Raw genomic sequence first — 17591 nt, forward strand, 5'->3', positions numbered from 1 at the left:
GCGTTGGTATTCTCCCACTAGGGCACAATTGCTCCTGCAAAAAATAGAGCTGCTGGATTTCAGGTTCTTTTTAGGATGATTGCAAACAAATGTACTGTTTTTCACAATGAGAAAATGAGTTAAGGGCAGATGGATTATATAAATGAAATCTTGATTTTTTTTTCAAGTTAGACACTTATGTGTAGGATTTGCACTTAAACACCCATTACCTCTCTGTGAGCGCTGCTGGGATTCCTCCTATAAATGCTTGATTATAGATGTTGTAGTTGATCACAATATTGACCGAATAGTCTACAACGATTATCTCAGTTTTGTCGAGTGAATGGAGGATTTTAATGTTCCGAAAATAGGCCTGCAAAAGAAAAAATAAGTAAAGTAAGTACATTTTATTTTTAGAGCACATTTAAAACCAAAATTTGACCCAAGTGCTGTATATAGAATAGGATATTAAAAAAGACATAGAATATTAACAGTATGTAAAAAAAAGGAGAAACTACCGAACATATGAAACACTGATAGGATAGACAAACACACATTAAAAAGCCAACTGCTAAAAGTGTGTTTTTAGTCTTAATTTAAAAACTGTAACAGAAGGAGTACATCTGATGTCCAGGGGGAGGCTGTTCCACAACCTCGGCGCAGCCACTGCAAAGACACATTCACCCTTAGCATTCAGCCGAGATGGTGGAAGAGCGAACAGCAACTGATCTCAAGACCTCAGAGACCTGGGAGAAGCATACTGGCACAGTAGGTCAGACGTGTAGGTTGGAGGTAAACTGTGAAAAGCTTTAAAAACAAACAGTAAAACTTTGAACTGGTGTGTTTCAGTGCAATGACACCAAAACTGGGGTGATGTGTTCTCTTTTCTTGGTGCTGGTGAGTAATCTCACAGCTGCATTTTATACTGTATTTGATACTGAAATACAGTGAATTACGGTATTCTAAGTGAGACGAAATGAAAGCATGTAAACTTTTTTCAAATCCTGGGATGAGAGGAAATCTTTAATTTTTGATATTACATTGCTCTAATTAAATTTAATTTAACTGCTTTTAACCACAGAATTGATTTTCAGATTGACTCTGAGGTCGCAGTCAAATAAAACATCAAGTTTCTTCATTTGTGGTCTAACATATTGTGCCAGTACTCCTAAATAATTTATCAGAATCGATGTATTTTTGGATTGGTTAAGAGAATGAGCTCTGATTTGTTTTCATTTAACTGAAGGAAATTGTTTGTCATCCAAGTCTTAATATCCTCAGTGCACACGCTGAGATCATGTGGTTTTAAAGGAAGATACAGCTGGGTGTCATCTGCATACCAATGAATGGAGATATTGTTTCTTTCAAATAATGAGTCCCAGTAGGAGCATGTACAATGAAAAAAGGACAGGACCTAATACCGATCCTTGTGGGACACCACAGTCAGTGGTAGCAATGGAGGAATGAAATTTATCAATATTAACTGACAATGTCCTGTGAATGAGGCAGGTCATAAACCAGCTCAGCACATTATCCTGCTGGCCAGAAATACGCTCAAGGCATGCAATAAGGTATATCATGATGTATCATGGTGTCAAATGTGGACTGAGGTCTCACAGAAGCAGCAGAGCACAAATACCAGAATTGACTTCAAGTAGCAGGTCATTGGTCACCTTTAAAATGAAATGGTGATATACCTCCATACAAACCATACATAATAAACATAAACTTGTAAAAATTTATATTGAGGCATTTTAATTGGAAAGATAGCCTATTATTTCCGTGCAGTAAATGAAATAATAATAATAATAATATGTGATGTTTGACTTGAGTCAAAGGCAACAACTTTTTGTCATAAAGCAACTACTCAACAGCTTACCACAGGAAAAACTTTTTTGTCACTCCTCTTAATTTGCTTTTGGCCATTCTCTGTGTGCCGCAAAACAACATAGCCTCTTTCAATAGTAATAGTGAAGTGAGAGTCCTGTGAAAAACAGAAATTCTTTCATTTGCTAGTTCATTTAAATTAATATGATATATACATTCACTTTATTAGGAACATCTGTACACCAGTGTATCCACAGAATTATCCAATCAGCCAATCATGTGGCAGGAGTGCAATGCATAAAATCATCCAGATACAGGTCAAAAGCTTCAGATAATTTTCACATTAAACAGCAGAATGGGGAAAAAAGTAATCTCTATTATTCTGAACGAGGCATGATTGTTGGTGCCAGGCGGGCTTGTTTCACATACTGCTGATCTCCTGGGATTTTTACACACAACAGTCTATAGTGTTTACACAGAATGGTGCCAAAAAAAAAAAAAAACACCCAGTGAGCAGCAGCTCTATGGGCAGAAATGGCTTATTGGTGAGAGAGGACAGAGGGGAATGGCTAGACTGGAGGGCTACAGTAGCTCAACTAACAACTCTTTACAACCATGGTGAGCAGAAAGGCATCTCAGAATGCACAACACATTGAGCCTTGAGGCAGATGGGCAACAACAGCAGAAGTATAATAATGTTTCTTTTGAGGGTATGATACATTTATATTATTATAATATGTAAATACATAAATTTCACACCCTAAAATTTTGTACATTTGGCATGTAGATGCTTTAAAGTAATTTTTCATAGAAACAGTCATCCCTTCCATCTGGATGCTGTATTTAATTCTCTAAAAATTTGATCCATGCAGCCAGGAATAATCTTTAGATTATCATGATCCTAATGAAAATGCTCCAATTCCAAGTTTAGCATTTCCAAGCTCACCTCATTCCCCATAAAAAGCAGCAAGGCATTCTCTTGTCGACTTAGAACAAAGAACCTGACGGATCTACTGCTGATCACACTGATCTTGCCATAACCTGTACCATCAAAGTATTTTGTCACCTCTCGGGTCTCGCCTCTAAAAGAGAAGAGAAAGTATTATTTAAAATATTATTGCACATTAGAATTGAAACATTTAAATTGGAGTAAAGCGGCAGGAATATTTCCAGTTACCTTAGACATTGGTCTGTATTTTTAATGTTGACAGCATGCTGGAAGTTGTATAGGCTGAGGATGTGTGCATTTAATGTGATAAACTCAATGCATCCCTTAAATTTGGGATACTGGAGCTCCAGTGGTGGCTGATATCAGAAACAAATAAGACAAAATCAGGAAAAGATGAAAACACAAATATATTTGTGCTTCCTAACAATTAATCAAATTTCTTAATCCAGTATCAGGTGAAATGGACTTACAGTGAAGTCATCTGGATAGCCTCCCACATAGAAAACAACCTCATCACTGCCCAGATCCAGCAAGTTTACAGTTGTATTTGGTTGATTTGTGATTTTTGACAGCTTCTTGGGAACACTTGAGCTGTAATGCTGGGTATAGATGACTTCTGCATCTTGGTAAATTCTAATTAGAGCACATGACCAAAAAAGAATGCAAGAAGGCACTGAACAAGTCCACTATAAACTGTAATCGGAAGGGACATTAATCAAATATTTCCAGATTTGGCTGGTGAATCGATTTTACCTACGGAAGTCCACTCTGTCCATAAAGGAGCTGTCAATGCTGGACCGGGTAATTTTTTCAGTCTTTATTTTGTAGGTCATGTCCCCCAGTTTGTACACACAATACAGGACACCATCCATGACCACCATTCCAATAAAGTCTCTCTTCATCTGGATGGGAAAAGATTACAAACAACAACAAATGTTATGCTTGTCAATCAAGAGTCAGCAAAATCAATTTTTATAAACAAGCAAGCAACATAATACAACAAGCTGAGATATCATATGTGAAATGTTTTAGTTAATCAATAACCTTTTTGTGTTTAACACTTGTTTTGAAGTTGAAATCAAATCTGGTCAAACGCTTGCCATGGTACTGAGAATCCGGAAAGCTTATACTTTCCCACGGTGGAAAAATTACTGAATGTTACAAAGCACTGACCATATGGAGACAATAACGTATTATTAGACTTATATTATGTGGAATGTCTGCCATATAAGTCTGTGCAAGTTGTTACTATAGAAACAATAACATCAGAATGAGCGCATTAATATAAATGTGTGATTAGCCTTGCAGCTGGAACTACTGTCAGAACTGCTGTTATAGAAGATTAATCAACACCTTCTGACCAATCAGAATCGAGACTTCAATGGTGGCATGGTATAAAAAAGTCTTTAACTAGACACACAGATGTGTTAAAACAAGTTTTGTTTTGATTGTGTACAATTTAATACTATTCATCTACAATTTCTGCACTAAATGAAAAAGAGCCACATTACATTCTTGTTTCCTAAGTAAAGGACGAATAGATTTTCTTCCTCTCCACTCTGGCGTCGGCTGCGCCTGCCTTCCCCATCTTTTTTGGGCCGACGGAGCATCAGGTCCATGGCAGTGAAGGCTTGTAGATCAACCAGGTTTTTAGGAGGACGCAGCTCTATGTGGCTTTCACCAGATAATAAGATGGGTCCCCTAATCTGAAGACACAGAAAAGATGTTGAGTTTAAATCTCAACAATACCTCTTCATTTTGGGGGAAAAAATAATCCACCTCATTCATATTGATTACATTGCTAGCTATATTTCATATGTGCCTTTTCAACTGCTAATGATGTGGTATGGATGTGTCAGAGACGTGGGCTGAAAAATATCAGCACAAATGGTGAGCAAATCCAGGGGCATGTCACTCTGTGTAATCCCCTGACTGTCACTGTTAGGCTGCATGAATCTACATTCTGGGATAGAAGGAAATCAGCCCTAGCCTTGCTTCTTCATACCGCTCTGTGTATTTCTCTTACAACCGTTGTATCATGTGGGAGTATCAAGATTGGTTCCACAAAAATCCAAAGTACTCTGCCATTTGCTAAAAATGAAACTTTATATTGATGCCTTTTTAGTGAAATATGCTACAGCATACAATGTCAGTACTTACTGTGTTGGCCAGTTCTCTGGTCCTCTCAATCATGTCTTTGATTCTCATAATGCTAGCAGACATGTTGGCACTGCTGGGCAGCCGGCTGCTCTGATTCTCCACTTCAGCCAGAGTATCAGTCAGGTTGGGGAAGAATTTGTTCAGTTCATCCACTGACAAGAAACACAAGGTTTACCCCAAAATGCACACTTCATCAGAGTTTTCTCAGTTTTCTTTACCAGAGGAGTGACTGCATGGGTGAGTTAAATCATCGATGCAGCATTGTTATTCTGACCAAATCAAAATAACCTAGGAACTTGGGAAAATTATTAGGAGATATAAAGTGAGTATGAAGCCAATACTGTAAATTCAGTACATTGCTAAGGAACAAATAATGTTCTGAATATGCAACTTTGTCCTAGACAGTATAATTAGATGCACACCCCTAAGCAACTTTACAATAATATTACAGTAAGCTTTTTTTTGTATACATTGGAATATCTGAAGAATCTCACATGTTTTGTTGACGCTGTTGAGTATGTTGTCCACATTTGATTCACCGCTGGGTATTTTGATCTTGTCCAACTCCTCACTAATGTTCCTTAAACGTGCTGTATCATTGTTGACTGTTTTGTTGGCAGCCTGCACAGCATCCTTAGCTTGTTTCAGAAGGGCACCTATATGATCTGAATCAAAAAGTGAATTCAAAATCTTGTTAAACCAGCAGTATTTGTTTAGTTCATAGGTAAAGTTTTTCTGGCCAGACATCTCACCTCGGTTGATTACATTTAGCTCATCCTCGAGAGTTTGGATCTCTTTCTGCATATCCCTTTTTTTGCCCTTTGCTTTGTCCAGGCGTTCTTTAATGGTATCATACTTTTCTGCAGCCTCTGAAGGCCAATATGGAAAACATTAGGCAGAGATTTTAAAAACATAGACTTATAAAAACAAGAGAATGCTAAAGCTCAGGTCTGAATATTGCTGTTAATAAGTAAGGTATAAAACATGATGGGACGTAAAAGTGATAATTTTCCAAAAACAACTCACCCTAAAGTGTTTTACTCCTCTTATACCAGTGCAATTCACGATTGCAGTTTTTATTTATTAAAAAAACAACACATTGTACTTGTTATCCATTTATAGTTACATTTAATAAGTTTATTAAGTTTCTGCTATATATCATATTTATTTTGTATTATAAATGCTATGTAAACACATTTGAAAAATCTGTGTATGTGGAACATACCCCATACAAGTCTCTATTTAAGATGTTTCCAGTTAAGATGTAGAAAAGATAAAGTATTAGAATGAGTGCATTTAATATAAACCTGTGATTTGCCTTTGTTATAGAAAATTAATCAACACCTTCTGAACAATCCAATATGAGAAATCCACAGTGCTGTGGTATAAAAAAGTATTATATTCACCATTCAACATTACACAACAATATAGGTAATCAATAACAAATTAAAACAAGAAGACCTTTTAGATTATTTTCTGCTTCCTTAGCTTTGTCATCCAGGCTGTTTGCAGAATTCTTTAGTTCTTCTGCCTTTTTGGTCAGGTCTTGTGCTTTTACATCCTATCCAAAGAGTGAACACAATCAAATAAAAGATTTCACCACATTAAAAATAATTTGACAAACTAATTATACTGATAGAAATTGTTTTGCACTGCAGTACTCACCGCTAAGGCATGATCTGCAGCTTTGTTGGCTTTATTAGCTGCTGCCTCGGCTTCTTTGATAGCGTTAATAATGTCTTCAAAAGCAGTGATCACATCTATGGCTTTATGAACAACTGAAGTGTTGGTGAAACTTAGAAGAGACCTATAACAAAATGTGTGGGTAATACTAATGTTTCTGTAACAGCATCTATAAAACACTCAAGACTCACACAAGTGAACTTACATTTGAAAATGCATCGCAAGATCCATGAGCTCCTGTGCATGCTCCTCTGCCTTTCTGACGATAACGTCCATGGCCGTGGCTTTAGAAAGCTCAACAAGCCTCTGGTTCAGCTGTGACTTTGCTCCATCCAGTTCAGCTGCAAGTTTTGCATAAACCTAAAAAAGAAAAATATAAAAAGTTAAACTCTGTCAAATAATTTAATGAATACCTGCTAAGTTTATGTTCCACAGAAATCCAAACTCAAATTCTTTGATCTATTTTACGCTAATGTATACGTATTATAAAAACTGACAAGCTTATGTCCTATGACGCATTACAGTAACAGACTCTTACATTTTTTAGATTGTTCATCATGTTCTGAAGATCCTCCGTGTCTCTCAGTGTTCCTCTAATCATTGCCAGATCAGACCAGATGTCATCCTGCTTGTTCTCAAACATTAAATGATGATTCTGAGGATATGATATGATGGTGAACTGCAGCTTACTGAATAGGTGTATATGACTGTCATTATTCAAAACCTTATGAAAAACAAATATAAGTACCATAATATCTGACAGAACTTCTTCATTACCAACATTCATGAGAATTGTTTTGTTTACAGCTTTCGCTGCCTGTTTCAGTGCTTCCTCTAGCTCTTTAAGTCCAGTATTCCAGGACATCAGGTCTTGAGCAATTCGTTCAGCAGTAGCCTGGGCACTATCCAAGGGACTGGTGAGATTGTTCTTGATGTAGTCTAAGACTGTGGAAAAGGCACACATTCACCATAAGAATGTCTTTAAGCTTGAAAAAGGGTTGGTTGTAGAATGTATTGTAGTGGTGGCTTGTATGTAGGGGCAGGTGATGCAAAACATCATGATATACATATAACAAATGCTAATTGTCATTCACAGCTCCATACATTTTAAATTCCTTTGAAATATTAGTTATGTCTTTTTGAGTGACCAATGATAAAAAAAAAAAAAAAAAACTTCGCAATTTGAAAGATCTAAGCCCACGTTCCACTGATTTGCTCACCTTTCTATGTGTTATGACTGTATTTCTATAAATTCTAAAGGGATGGCAAGATCCAATGGGACATAAAAAATAAAGGGTTACAAAATAAATTAAAAAAACAGATGTGGAGTAAATTCTGAGTTTAGTGTGAATAATTGCAATTGGCATGAAGAGAGTAAATTTGGTTGGGGAACATTTCAATCTCAAAAAAAAAAAAAAAAAAGTACAGTGGCTAGTAATTTCTAATAACAACAGTATCCTAAAACAAGGACAAAACCTCTCAACTTCAAAATGCACGTGAACAACTTCAGAATGAACCTGAACCCAAACGAATAAAACTCACGTTTTTGGGCTTCCCAGAGCTCATTCTCAGCCAGCTTCCTCTGCACCTTACAATTTTGCTTTCGCATCTGTTCCACCATCCGTTGCGCCTCCTCCAGTATGCCTGACAGCAACTTGCCGGACAGAGTGGAGTCGATACCGTTTGAAATCCTCAGTTGTTCCAGGAATTCTAAGCAAGTACCAGGTCAGTCATAAACAAGACTTTAAAATGTAAGGAACCCTTCAGCACAGCAAAGTCACCTTGATTTATTACCGCACAATATGAGTTTGGAAAACAGGTATTTACATTGGATTTTATCGAGAATCAGAAAGAGTAACATTCAGTGTTCTCAAAAATATACCAATGTAGCACTTCTAAATCTATTTAAAGGTAAAAGTCAAATAATTTAACTTCTTCTGTCTTACCTTGTATTCTTTTTAAAAGTTCTTCAGTATCAGTGAGCAGGTTTTGGCCCTTTTGGTGTGTTTTGTTCAAATCCCTTAATAAATCCTTACTGGTTAAAGAAGTTTGATCTGCCTGATGAACAAAATATTAATGTTCCATTAAGACCATTAAGTGTAAGCCTCTACTGATGTACACTGATGTAAGATTCATATAAATACACATAAAGTAAAAGTCAACATATCTGTTTATATTTATATTAGTATAATATCTTTTACTAGAGAAACAGTTCTGTTTTTGGGTTTCTGGTTGTTTTTTTTTTTTTGGGGGGGGGGTTCATCTAAACCCAAAGCCCACAACAGATATGGTAGATAGTAAAGAGCTGTCTAGTTATTCTTAAGGGTTCTTAGCTTACCAATGGGGTTCTACTAGGGAAATTCATAGAACTTTTAAGGGCCAACTTATACCCTTAAGGGTTCAAGATGTAACCATTTTAAAGAATATATAGATAAGCTGTATTTTATTGTTGGATCAAGATGAGTTCAATGCACCCTATGGTGTCAATTTCTACCTAATTCGATTTTCTGCCATCTTGGATTTTGTCAAAAACAAAAGTTATCAAAAGAATTTTGAATAGTCCAAAGGGTTTCCCTGTAATGGGCCAATGAATCTGATGGCAAAGTCACCAAACAGGATGTGAGGCTGTATCTCAGCAAAGACTTTGCACACTGACACGAAACTTGGTTGGCATCATTGGGACCATGTCCTGAGGCTATGCAACAAATTTCGTGATAGCGCCACCTATTGGCCACCTATTGGTTAGATGTAAGCCAAAAATGCTTACATCTAACTGCCATTTTTACTACTCCTCCTCCAAATTTTGTCCAAGCTTCACCAAATTTAGCTCACATCATCTTGAGACCTGTCTGAACAAAAATTATCAAAGGAATTTTGATATTCAAACCCATTCTCCTGTAACGTGCTGGCAAATGCAAAAAACAGGATGTGACAGTCTATCTCAGCAATGCATCTACGTATCATCACGAAACCTGATAAGTATCTTCAGGACCATGCCCTGAATGTATCCAAGAGGTTTTGTGAACTGTAACAACTTTCATTTTTTTCCTTATATCAAGAGTTAGATAAATTCACAGTTCATTTTTCCTATAATTCCCTGGAGTCTGCAGAAGTGAACGCATACCAACATCTGAAATTCAATTGTACTTCCTGTCAACCATCTTGGATTTTGTTAAAGACTGTTTTTCCACTACTCCTCCTACAAATTTTCTCCAATTATCACCAAATTTTGGCAAACGTCATCTTCAGAGTAAGCCTCACAAAAGTTATTAATTAAAAAAAGAATTTTTAATATTCCAAACGGTTTGTCCGTAATGGGTCAACGAATCTGACGGCAAAGCCACCAAACAGGAATTGAGGTTGTATCTCAGCAATGACTTTGCACACTGACACAAAACTTGGTAGGCGTCTTTAGGACCATAAGCTGAGGATATGCAACAAATTTTGTGCCAGCGCCAAAATGCTAAACATTCTAAAACATGCTTACATCTACCTGCCATTTTTGCTACTCTTCCTCCACATTTTGTCCAATCTTCTCCAAATTTGGCTCACATAATCTTGACATCTGTCTGAAAAATGCTGCAGCAGTGCCACCCTGCTGCCCATTTGATCATCTAGACCTTGCCTCCTATAGTCAGAGAATACCACCACTGCCCTTGGTCAAAACATACACATCATGAGTGAAACTACAAATCACTATTGAATCCCTTTGCCTAAAGTTATGGCTCTGCTTTCCTGTGATTGTTTAGGCAACAATTGTAGCATGTCTGTGGATGTGTGGCTCACCAAATCTGGGTGCTTGGCCCCCGAAAATGCTGCTTGCAGCTTTGATTATTATTATTATTATTGTTGTTGTTGTTGTTGTTATTGTTTGTTGTTGTTCTCCAAATTGCTATGGTATAAGAAAAATAAAACACATCAGTGTGCTGTTATAGGAAAATAATCAACTTCAGGGTGGTAACAGTAACTCTCTGTTGTTGATTATTTTCCGTTAACAGCACACCCTGCCCTGGTTTACTCATTACATACTGTATATTCAATATACAGCATATAGTTAAAGGGAAAAAATCTGAAACCTTGAATCTGGAACCTTATAGTGGTCTTAGTTTGTTCCTTTGTTGGAACCCTTTAAGGTTCTATGTAAAACAAGGGAATGTTTCCTTTTCTGCAAGGACCCCTTGAGGGCAATAAGAACCTTTAACCATCCAAAGAACCTCTAAGCTGCCCTTATATTTGGTTATATAATAATTTATGTTGCTGTCGTGTTGTTCTATGAATATACATATTTGTTTGTATTATATCTGAATTCGAGGTGGTTTTGTGTGCCATAGTTTCTAGTTTCCCAGTTTCTAGCCTTAGTGCCTGTTCCTTAATTTTGTGCTTTTGTAGATTTGACTGGTTTGTCTAATTAAACAGTAACTATAGATTTGATTCTGATGATGTCTACTGATTATCCTACCCCTTTTTAGAAGTGTAACTTTAACTTTTTAATAAAGAGATTCAGCCTCTGGCTTCCTGTTATTGCAGTGTCCAAAAGTCCAAATAGAACAGTACATATACCTTAATCTTAAGTTTCATCACGTCTTTTCTGACACCATCCATGTCTGCCTCAAGTTCGCTAACACCATGCTTTAGCACTCGAACAGATTCTCTGTAATTTTTTACTAGCTCCTGAAATGAAGAAACATAAACTTACTGAATGTGAGATTTGACATCAGATCATTTCTATACAGGAAAATAATCAAATCTATGTTATGATGGTCAGATTTTGGCTACCTTTGTAGCAATAATGTCATCTTCTAGTATTCTCAGAGCAGTAAGACTTATGGAGATGTTTCTCTGAAACTTGAGTTGGGCCTTGAGGATGGCGAGCTCATCATCCATTGCCTCTAAAGCATCCATTAATGTCTGAAAGCAACTATCACACTCTGTAAGAAGCAAACATTGAAAACATTAAAAGAGGATATTACAATCTGTAATGGTCCAATGTGATTCATTATTAAGACTTGAATAAAAAAGCACTCATTCTACATGCTCCATCTGCTAAAGGGAAATTTAATTTTTTTTTAATGCTTAACAGAAGGTGGTTGATACTTATAGCAGGAGAGTTATATGATTGACTTTGCACTTAATTTTGCATGTTCTTAATTCTGAAAAGATCATCTGTGCACGTTCATTAATCCAGCTAGTAAAACCGCCTATGGCCGATGTGTGTAGTTCAGCAGGCAGTGGGATTTGGAATAAATCATATCTTTTGGTTATAGTTACTGCAACCAGTACATTAAATCTAAATATGGCTACATACCAAATGAAAACTTTTGTTTTTCAGAAGTCAATAAAGAATTTTTTTTCTTTTTCTTCTTGTTGAACCTTCTTCTCTGCCAGGCAATTAAAAAACTAAATAAAAAACTAAGCCTGGACACGAAATCTGCTACTGATTTGTCCGCCCTCGTGCTTCTGTTTACCTGTTTAAACAGACTAAGTTGTCAAATTTTCACCATGTTGAAAAGGAAGCATGCAATCACAATGCCTTATGAGTAAGTTCTGCTTTTAAAGTATCCAGCTACTGGACTTGGCTTTAGTTGATGAAGTAACTGAGTGGTACTTAAAACAATAGCAGAGAAACAAACTGGGAAAATGGCAAGGGCAATGAGAATGCATCAAAAGCAAGTTCTGTGTTCCTATAACAAAGTAAAACAATTTGTCTTAAGTCTGGACTGTGACCCTCTGGTATTCAAGTTCTTGTCTGAATTCCACACTGTCCGTGTGTGTGACCGAGATCGAACACATACCTTGGCAGTCATTATCAGTACTTGGCTCATCTGGAGATTCACATTCTACAGAAACACATCAGGTTTACAGTCACAATGCAGTAATGCAGCTGAATTTTAAAAGGCTCATTCTCAGAGTAATATCAAACACATTCAGAAGTTCAGTGTTGCCTACTGCCTGTAATGGGGTCACAGATGTATCCATGATTGCAGTCACAGAGCTGACAACTCCTTCCAGCTAGCGGGTCACCGTAATACCCAATGGCACACCTATGGAAGGAGGGATGATTCAATGAGCATGAAGATATTTAAAAGATGTCTTTGGCAGAAGTTAGTGGGAAGTCTAGAGGTTGTCTAGAGCAAATAAATCTTGTTTGAGACATAAAAATTGATTATTGTGTTCATATACAGGACATAAATCGTTAGGGACCAAGCATGCTTATAAACGTCCACTGATGTCTCAGCTCAGTCTGTGACCACTGGAGACCATGAGTCATGATTTAAAACGATATAAAAATCTATTTTAACACAATGTAATGAAACATAGACATTTCCTGTAGTTGATTCTGTGGCTTATGCTCATTTTCTATCTAAAATTATGCTGTATGAATTTTTGAATATGATTAGTCAGAATGTGTTGATTCATTTTCTTGTCATTCATTTTCACTTACAATAGCTTTGGCTCTAGTTCAAATCACGCGTTTAAATGAATGTGCTCATTCTAATACACTATCATTTCATCTCATTTACACTGACTTTTTTCAAAGGTGGCAGGATTAGACTTCGTGTATGTATGTATGTATGTATGTATGTATGTATATATAGTCATAAAAAATCTGTCACAGGTCGTATGTGGCTGGACTTTGGACAGCCCTGATCTAAGGCTAATAATAAACTGATTAAAAATGCTATTTAACAAATACATATAATAGCTGATATGGTGATGTTTTCTGTAAGGAGATGTTTATTTAACATTTAAGGAAGGAGTCTCCAGTGTCAGCACTTTGTAACAGTCCATAAGTTTTCCACCATGGGAAAGGCATCAAGGCCAGAGGGCTTTGTGCTTTCTGGTTTTCTGAGAAACATGACAAGCTGTGTTTTTGGTGTAACTAACTTAAAGACACTGAAAAAGAAATGCCCCCATATTTTTTATTCTTTACTTGAATAGTGAACTATCTGTAGGTATCAAGTTATCTCTAGATAAATGTTTAGATCTATTCGCACCTTTCACAGTGGGTTCCAGAATAACCAGCCTTGCACAGGCATTCAACATGACCTCCAACCTCCAGACAACCAATGGCAAAACTGTAGAAACAAACAAACAAAATTGTTTCAAACAAACAGTAAGTTTTCTGTTAAACCTTCTGTGTGATTGTGATGTTAACTGTTACCAGTTGGCCATGCTGTGTGTGCATTAGGGAAGTGTGTGTGTTTGTGTGTGTGTGTGTGTGCGAGTGGTGGTATGAACCTACCTGTGTGTGTGTGTGTGTGTGTGTGTGTGTGTGTGTGTGTGAGTGAGTGGTGGTATGAACCTACCTGTGAGACGGTTGTGAGAAGGGACATGGACACAGTCGGCAGGTCCTGAGAGCAGCGATGCCATAGTGTCCCTCAGCACAGTGCTCACAGTGATCCCCTGCTGTGTTCAACTGGCAGTTCTACACAATTAGACGAGGAAACACAGCTTCACAATAAATAGCTTGATAATCATTATCAGAAATTCACAAATCTGCATTATGAAAAAAGACATTAGACCAGTAATGTGTTGTGTACACTTGATTACAGATAGTCCAGATTCCTATTTGCAAAACATATCGCAATTGCAGTATTTACAAAAATTATTCAGTCAGTGTCATTGTTCATTATCTGTGCTCTTAAGTAAACTCTTATTTAAAAAGAAAAACCTAACTCTAAAAAAGGCCACATGGCAGTGGACTCACTTTCCACAAAAACAGTTCCACTGTCTTATATCAACTTGAAGACAGTCGGAAAAGTTACCTGCATCCTGTTTGCAGCTGAATGATAAGAGTGAAAGTGGGAAAGGCACTGGAAAGATAAAGAAGGCTCTTACCAAGCATTTCCCTGTGTTTTGGTCACACTCATGGGAGAAACCATTGCAATTACAGGGGACACACTGTCCTCTGTATGGTCCCCGTCTCGCCCTGTACTGTCCAGGGCCACAGTCCTGTAGAGATTACAGAACTGGCGATTAGTCAAGTTTCCTCTCACTTCATGAGTGACTAGTGCAGATGAACATGTCTCTGAAACTCTGCATGGTTTTTTGGCTGCACTCAAAAAAGGTTTTCTGAGATGTCCCGTCAAAATTAGCTTATATCTGTTATCTAGATCACATTCACAGTGAGGTCCTAACCATTTATGAATATGATTGACTTCCTAGAAATCCTGTCTTGTTAGCTCATGTTAGCTATTTAAATAGCAGTGTAAATTACTGATATTTATAATTATGATTTACACATCTTATGCAAAAACCTGTCAGAGTTACTTATGTTAAATAGAATCAGCAATGACTATTAGCATAACTTTTCTGAATATTACTTAAAATCCTTCATAAATGCAGTGAATGTAAATTGTGTTAGCCATTTGGCATTATCAGTGAAGATAATAAACATTTATGGATGTAACTTTTGTCAGGTTAGCTCATGCTAACTAACTGTCTAGGAATATTTGTGGAAATGCAAGTCATGAATGCCTATGACTTTCTTCTTCCTACTCAAAGACTTCCATCAATAATCAATAATGACTTCCCATCAATAATCTAGAAGGCATATGCACTTATATTAAACTTGAAGGGACATTCATGTGCAACTTGAAAAGCAGCACAATTTTTTTTAGGAAAGCTAAGTTTGTAGCTAAGTATTGAGTGAGTATTGAGTTACATTCCTTCCACCTGCAGTTACATATTTTTCCAATTAGCGTCACTGTAGCTACTCAATAATTGGTAGTAATTGCTCAATAATATGCTTTAGGATGAATAATAGGTCAAGAAATTGAATGGTTGACAATAGCCTAAGTTAGGAAACACCAGGAATGGTTGGTGCAGTTATAGTGAATAACAGTGACACCAACAGAGGTGTACGTGGAGCATTATCACCACAAGTGATCCCAATGTTGTATGTTCCAGCTGCCACCCCGCTGCATGCTTATAAGAGCATTTTTCTTTCTTTCTTCTTGTCCTTCTTACTTTTTTTTAAAGATTTATAATCCTATAAGATTGTACTGCTCTATATTCATTTAATAATGTTTCATGCAGCTCCGTACCTCTATAGCCCCTCCAGTGTGGTTGTTGTTTGTAGGATCACAATATTTTCTAGAACGAAGTATTGGATGTTCTTGGTTGTTCTCCACCTGTACCTTACTGGGTTGGTCCACGAGACAGAGTCCTGATCCGGCCAAACTGCAGAGCAGCAGGATCCATATATAGCTCATCCTACCTGCCATTTCCAAGCAGAAGCTCTGACATTCACTTCCAGAATGAAGAAATGAAAAATAAACAATTTAAGTGCCAAATCTCTGGGTTTCCACATCTACTCCAAAGGCCAATTATGTGAAAAATGTTATTTCTCCAAACTGCACACATCCAATAGTCTCCTTCCTGCATGCAGATACTGAGAAAGTCTTGAGCTTGGCTTAGGGCTGGGCTCTTTCCAAGGTTCAAAGATCATTTTTTTATCTTGCGTATTCATTTAGTGCTGATAGCAAACATAAAGTATAAAGGCATGGCAGAGATTGAGCTTTTTTGAGTTTTACATGTTTTTACAGGCATGGAATCAGGTAAGGGATATATATAAGTTAATATGTGCAACATACAGAACTTTGTTTATGAGGAAAAGCTGGTGGACTGTGGGAAAGAAAGCAATGTTTTGGTGTTAAATGTTCTCAATTTCCCCAAACATACCCAAACCAGACATAACACATTCCTCTATTCAATCGAGCACCTGTGGGATGTGCTGGACATGCAAGTCCCATTAATGTAGTGTGTATATATATATATATATATGTGTGTGTGTGTGTGTGTGTGTGTGCTGATAGAACAGATAGATAGAACAGGTGCCATATTCCTGAGAAAGGTTCCCATGGAGTCTAGGGTGTGCATTTTACTCTCATGTGTTCTGTTCTATAAATAAAAAGCTTTTTAGGAAAAAAATAAGACTATTACATGTCTTAATTGGTTAATGCTGGACAAAGCCACAACAAAAATGTATAAATAAATAAAACAAGATATTTAGTTACCACAAATAGGATTGGGAAGCATTAGCATGCTCATATAGATAATAAATTAGCTAAGGTTACAATCTTCTAGTACCTGAAAACTTTGTGTGAAAGTATGCCACACTATACCTTTGTTTTTTATGTGTAAAGCTGCCGCTATTGACTTAAACCCAGTTTTCTTTTTATTTTGAAAATGATATTACAGCACTGCATCATGGGATGCAACATACCATGAACATCAATCTGGCTTCATTCTTTTGCCTGATCAGTATTTCTTCAAGCTCCCTTTGGTGTGAGTGTTCATGTTTACATACTAAGTACTGCATATTGCTATGGGGTGGGATTTAGTATGAGTAGTATGCATAATATGCTATCTTAAATAAAGCCAGTGTTACCCTGTTAGACTTCATCAGTTCAATACAATTTTATTTCCACTGAGTTTTTAACAATAGAGTTTTTAGATTTAGATCCCTAATAAGCAATGGCTAGCAGCAAGAAAAGTGCCATGAAAAAAGCTTAAAGAAAACTTGAGAGGAACCAGACTGAAAAAGGTAAGAGTAAAGGCAAAACAGTGCTAAATGTGTTGAAGGGATGCTCAGTGATGGAGTCTTGTGGTGAGGTCTTTATGATTATAGCAGCAGGTCATAGGTACAAATCTACAGTATCCAGGAGCAATTTATGCCTGATTTAACACCCCAATATCTCTACATTCAGAGGCTCCCCAGTGGTGTAATAACCAAATGCAGAATCAAGTGCAGGATTGACACTAAAGACTAAGTGCCATTTGTAATGTTGCCAGTTTGCTTTCTCTAAATTTGCAAAACTTTAAGCTGTAAAAATCAAGTTTGGCAACGTTGTCCATTTTTTGAGCCATTTTCTCATTACATTTACCATATTTAGGCTTTGGAAACCAGACTCCAATATACCCTGCTGCACCTGCTACAACTCCCCAGTGTTTGGCGTGATAGTCTTGGAATACAAATGAATAAAGTAGT

The 17591-nt window shown here is 36.9% G+C and overlaps 1 protein-coding gene across 1 annotated transcript in view; it reads right to left on the bottom strand.

Annotated features, from left to right (window-relative positions):
- Positions 1-16003, bottom strand: part of lama3 (laminin, alpha 3) — a 28693-nt gene extending 12690 nt beyond the window's left edge. The window contains exons 1-25 of the mRNA XM_026936319.3: positions 15646-16003; positions 14438-14551; positions 13906-14024; positions 13594-13674; positions 12545-12639; positions 12391-12435; positions 11375-11526; positions 11159-11269; positions 8545-8656; positions 8141-8308; positions 7347-7543; positions 7137-7253; positions 6804-6958; positions 6581-6722; positions 6377-6476; positions 5668-5784; positions 5410-5580; positions 4916-5067; positions 4267-4461; positions 3509-3657; positions 3226-3388; positions 2984-3111; positions 2753-2888; positions 1859-1963; positions 210-352 (exon numbers count right to left, since the gene is read on the bottom strand). Coding sequence (XP_026792120.3) covers positions 210-352; positions 1859-1963; positions 2753-2888; positions 2984-3111; positions 3226-3388; positions 3509-3657; positions 4267-4461; positions 4916-5067; positions 5410-5580; positions 5668-5784; positions 6377-6476; positions 6581-6722; positions 6804-6958; positions 7137-7253; positions 7347-7543; positions 8141-8308; positions 8545-8656; positions 11159-11269; positions 11375-11526; positions 12391-12435; positions 12545-12639; positions 13594-13674; positions 13906-14024; positions 14438-14551; positions 15646-15825 — 3347 coding nt within the window. The 5' untranslated portion in view covers positions 15826-16003. The remainder of the gene's footprint in view (positions 1-209; positions 353-1858; positions 1964-2752; positions 2889-2983; positions 3112-3225; positions 3389-3508; positions 3658-4266; positions 4462-4915; positions 5068-5409; positions 5581-5667; positions 5785-6376; positions 6477-6580; positions 6723-6803; positions 6959-7136; positions 7254-7346; positions 7544-8140; positions 8309-8544; positions 8657-11158; positions 11270-11374; positions 11527-12390; positions 12436-12544; positions 12640-13593; positions 13675-13905; positions 14025-14437; positions 14552-15645) is intronic.
- Between the last annotated feature and the right edge of the window lie 1588 nt (positions 16004-17591).

The sequence above is a fragment of the Pangasianodon hypophthalmus genome, chromosome 11 (genome assembly GCF_027358585.1).
Source record: "Pangasianodon hypophthalmus isolate fPanHyp1 chromosome 11, fPanHyp1.pri, whole genome shotgun sequence".
NCBI lineage: Eukaryota > Metazoa > Chordata > Actinopteri > Siluriformes > Pangasiidae > Pangasianodon > Pangasianodon hypophthalmus.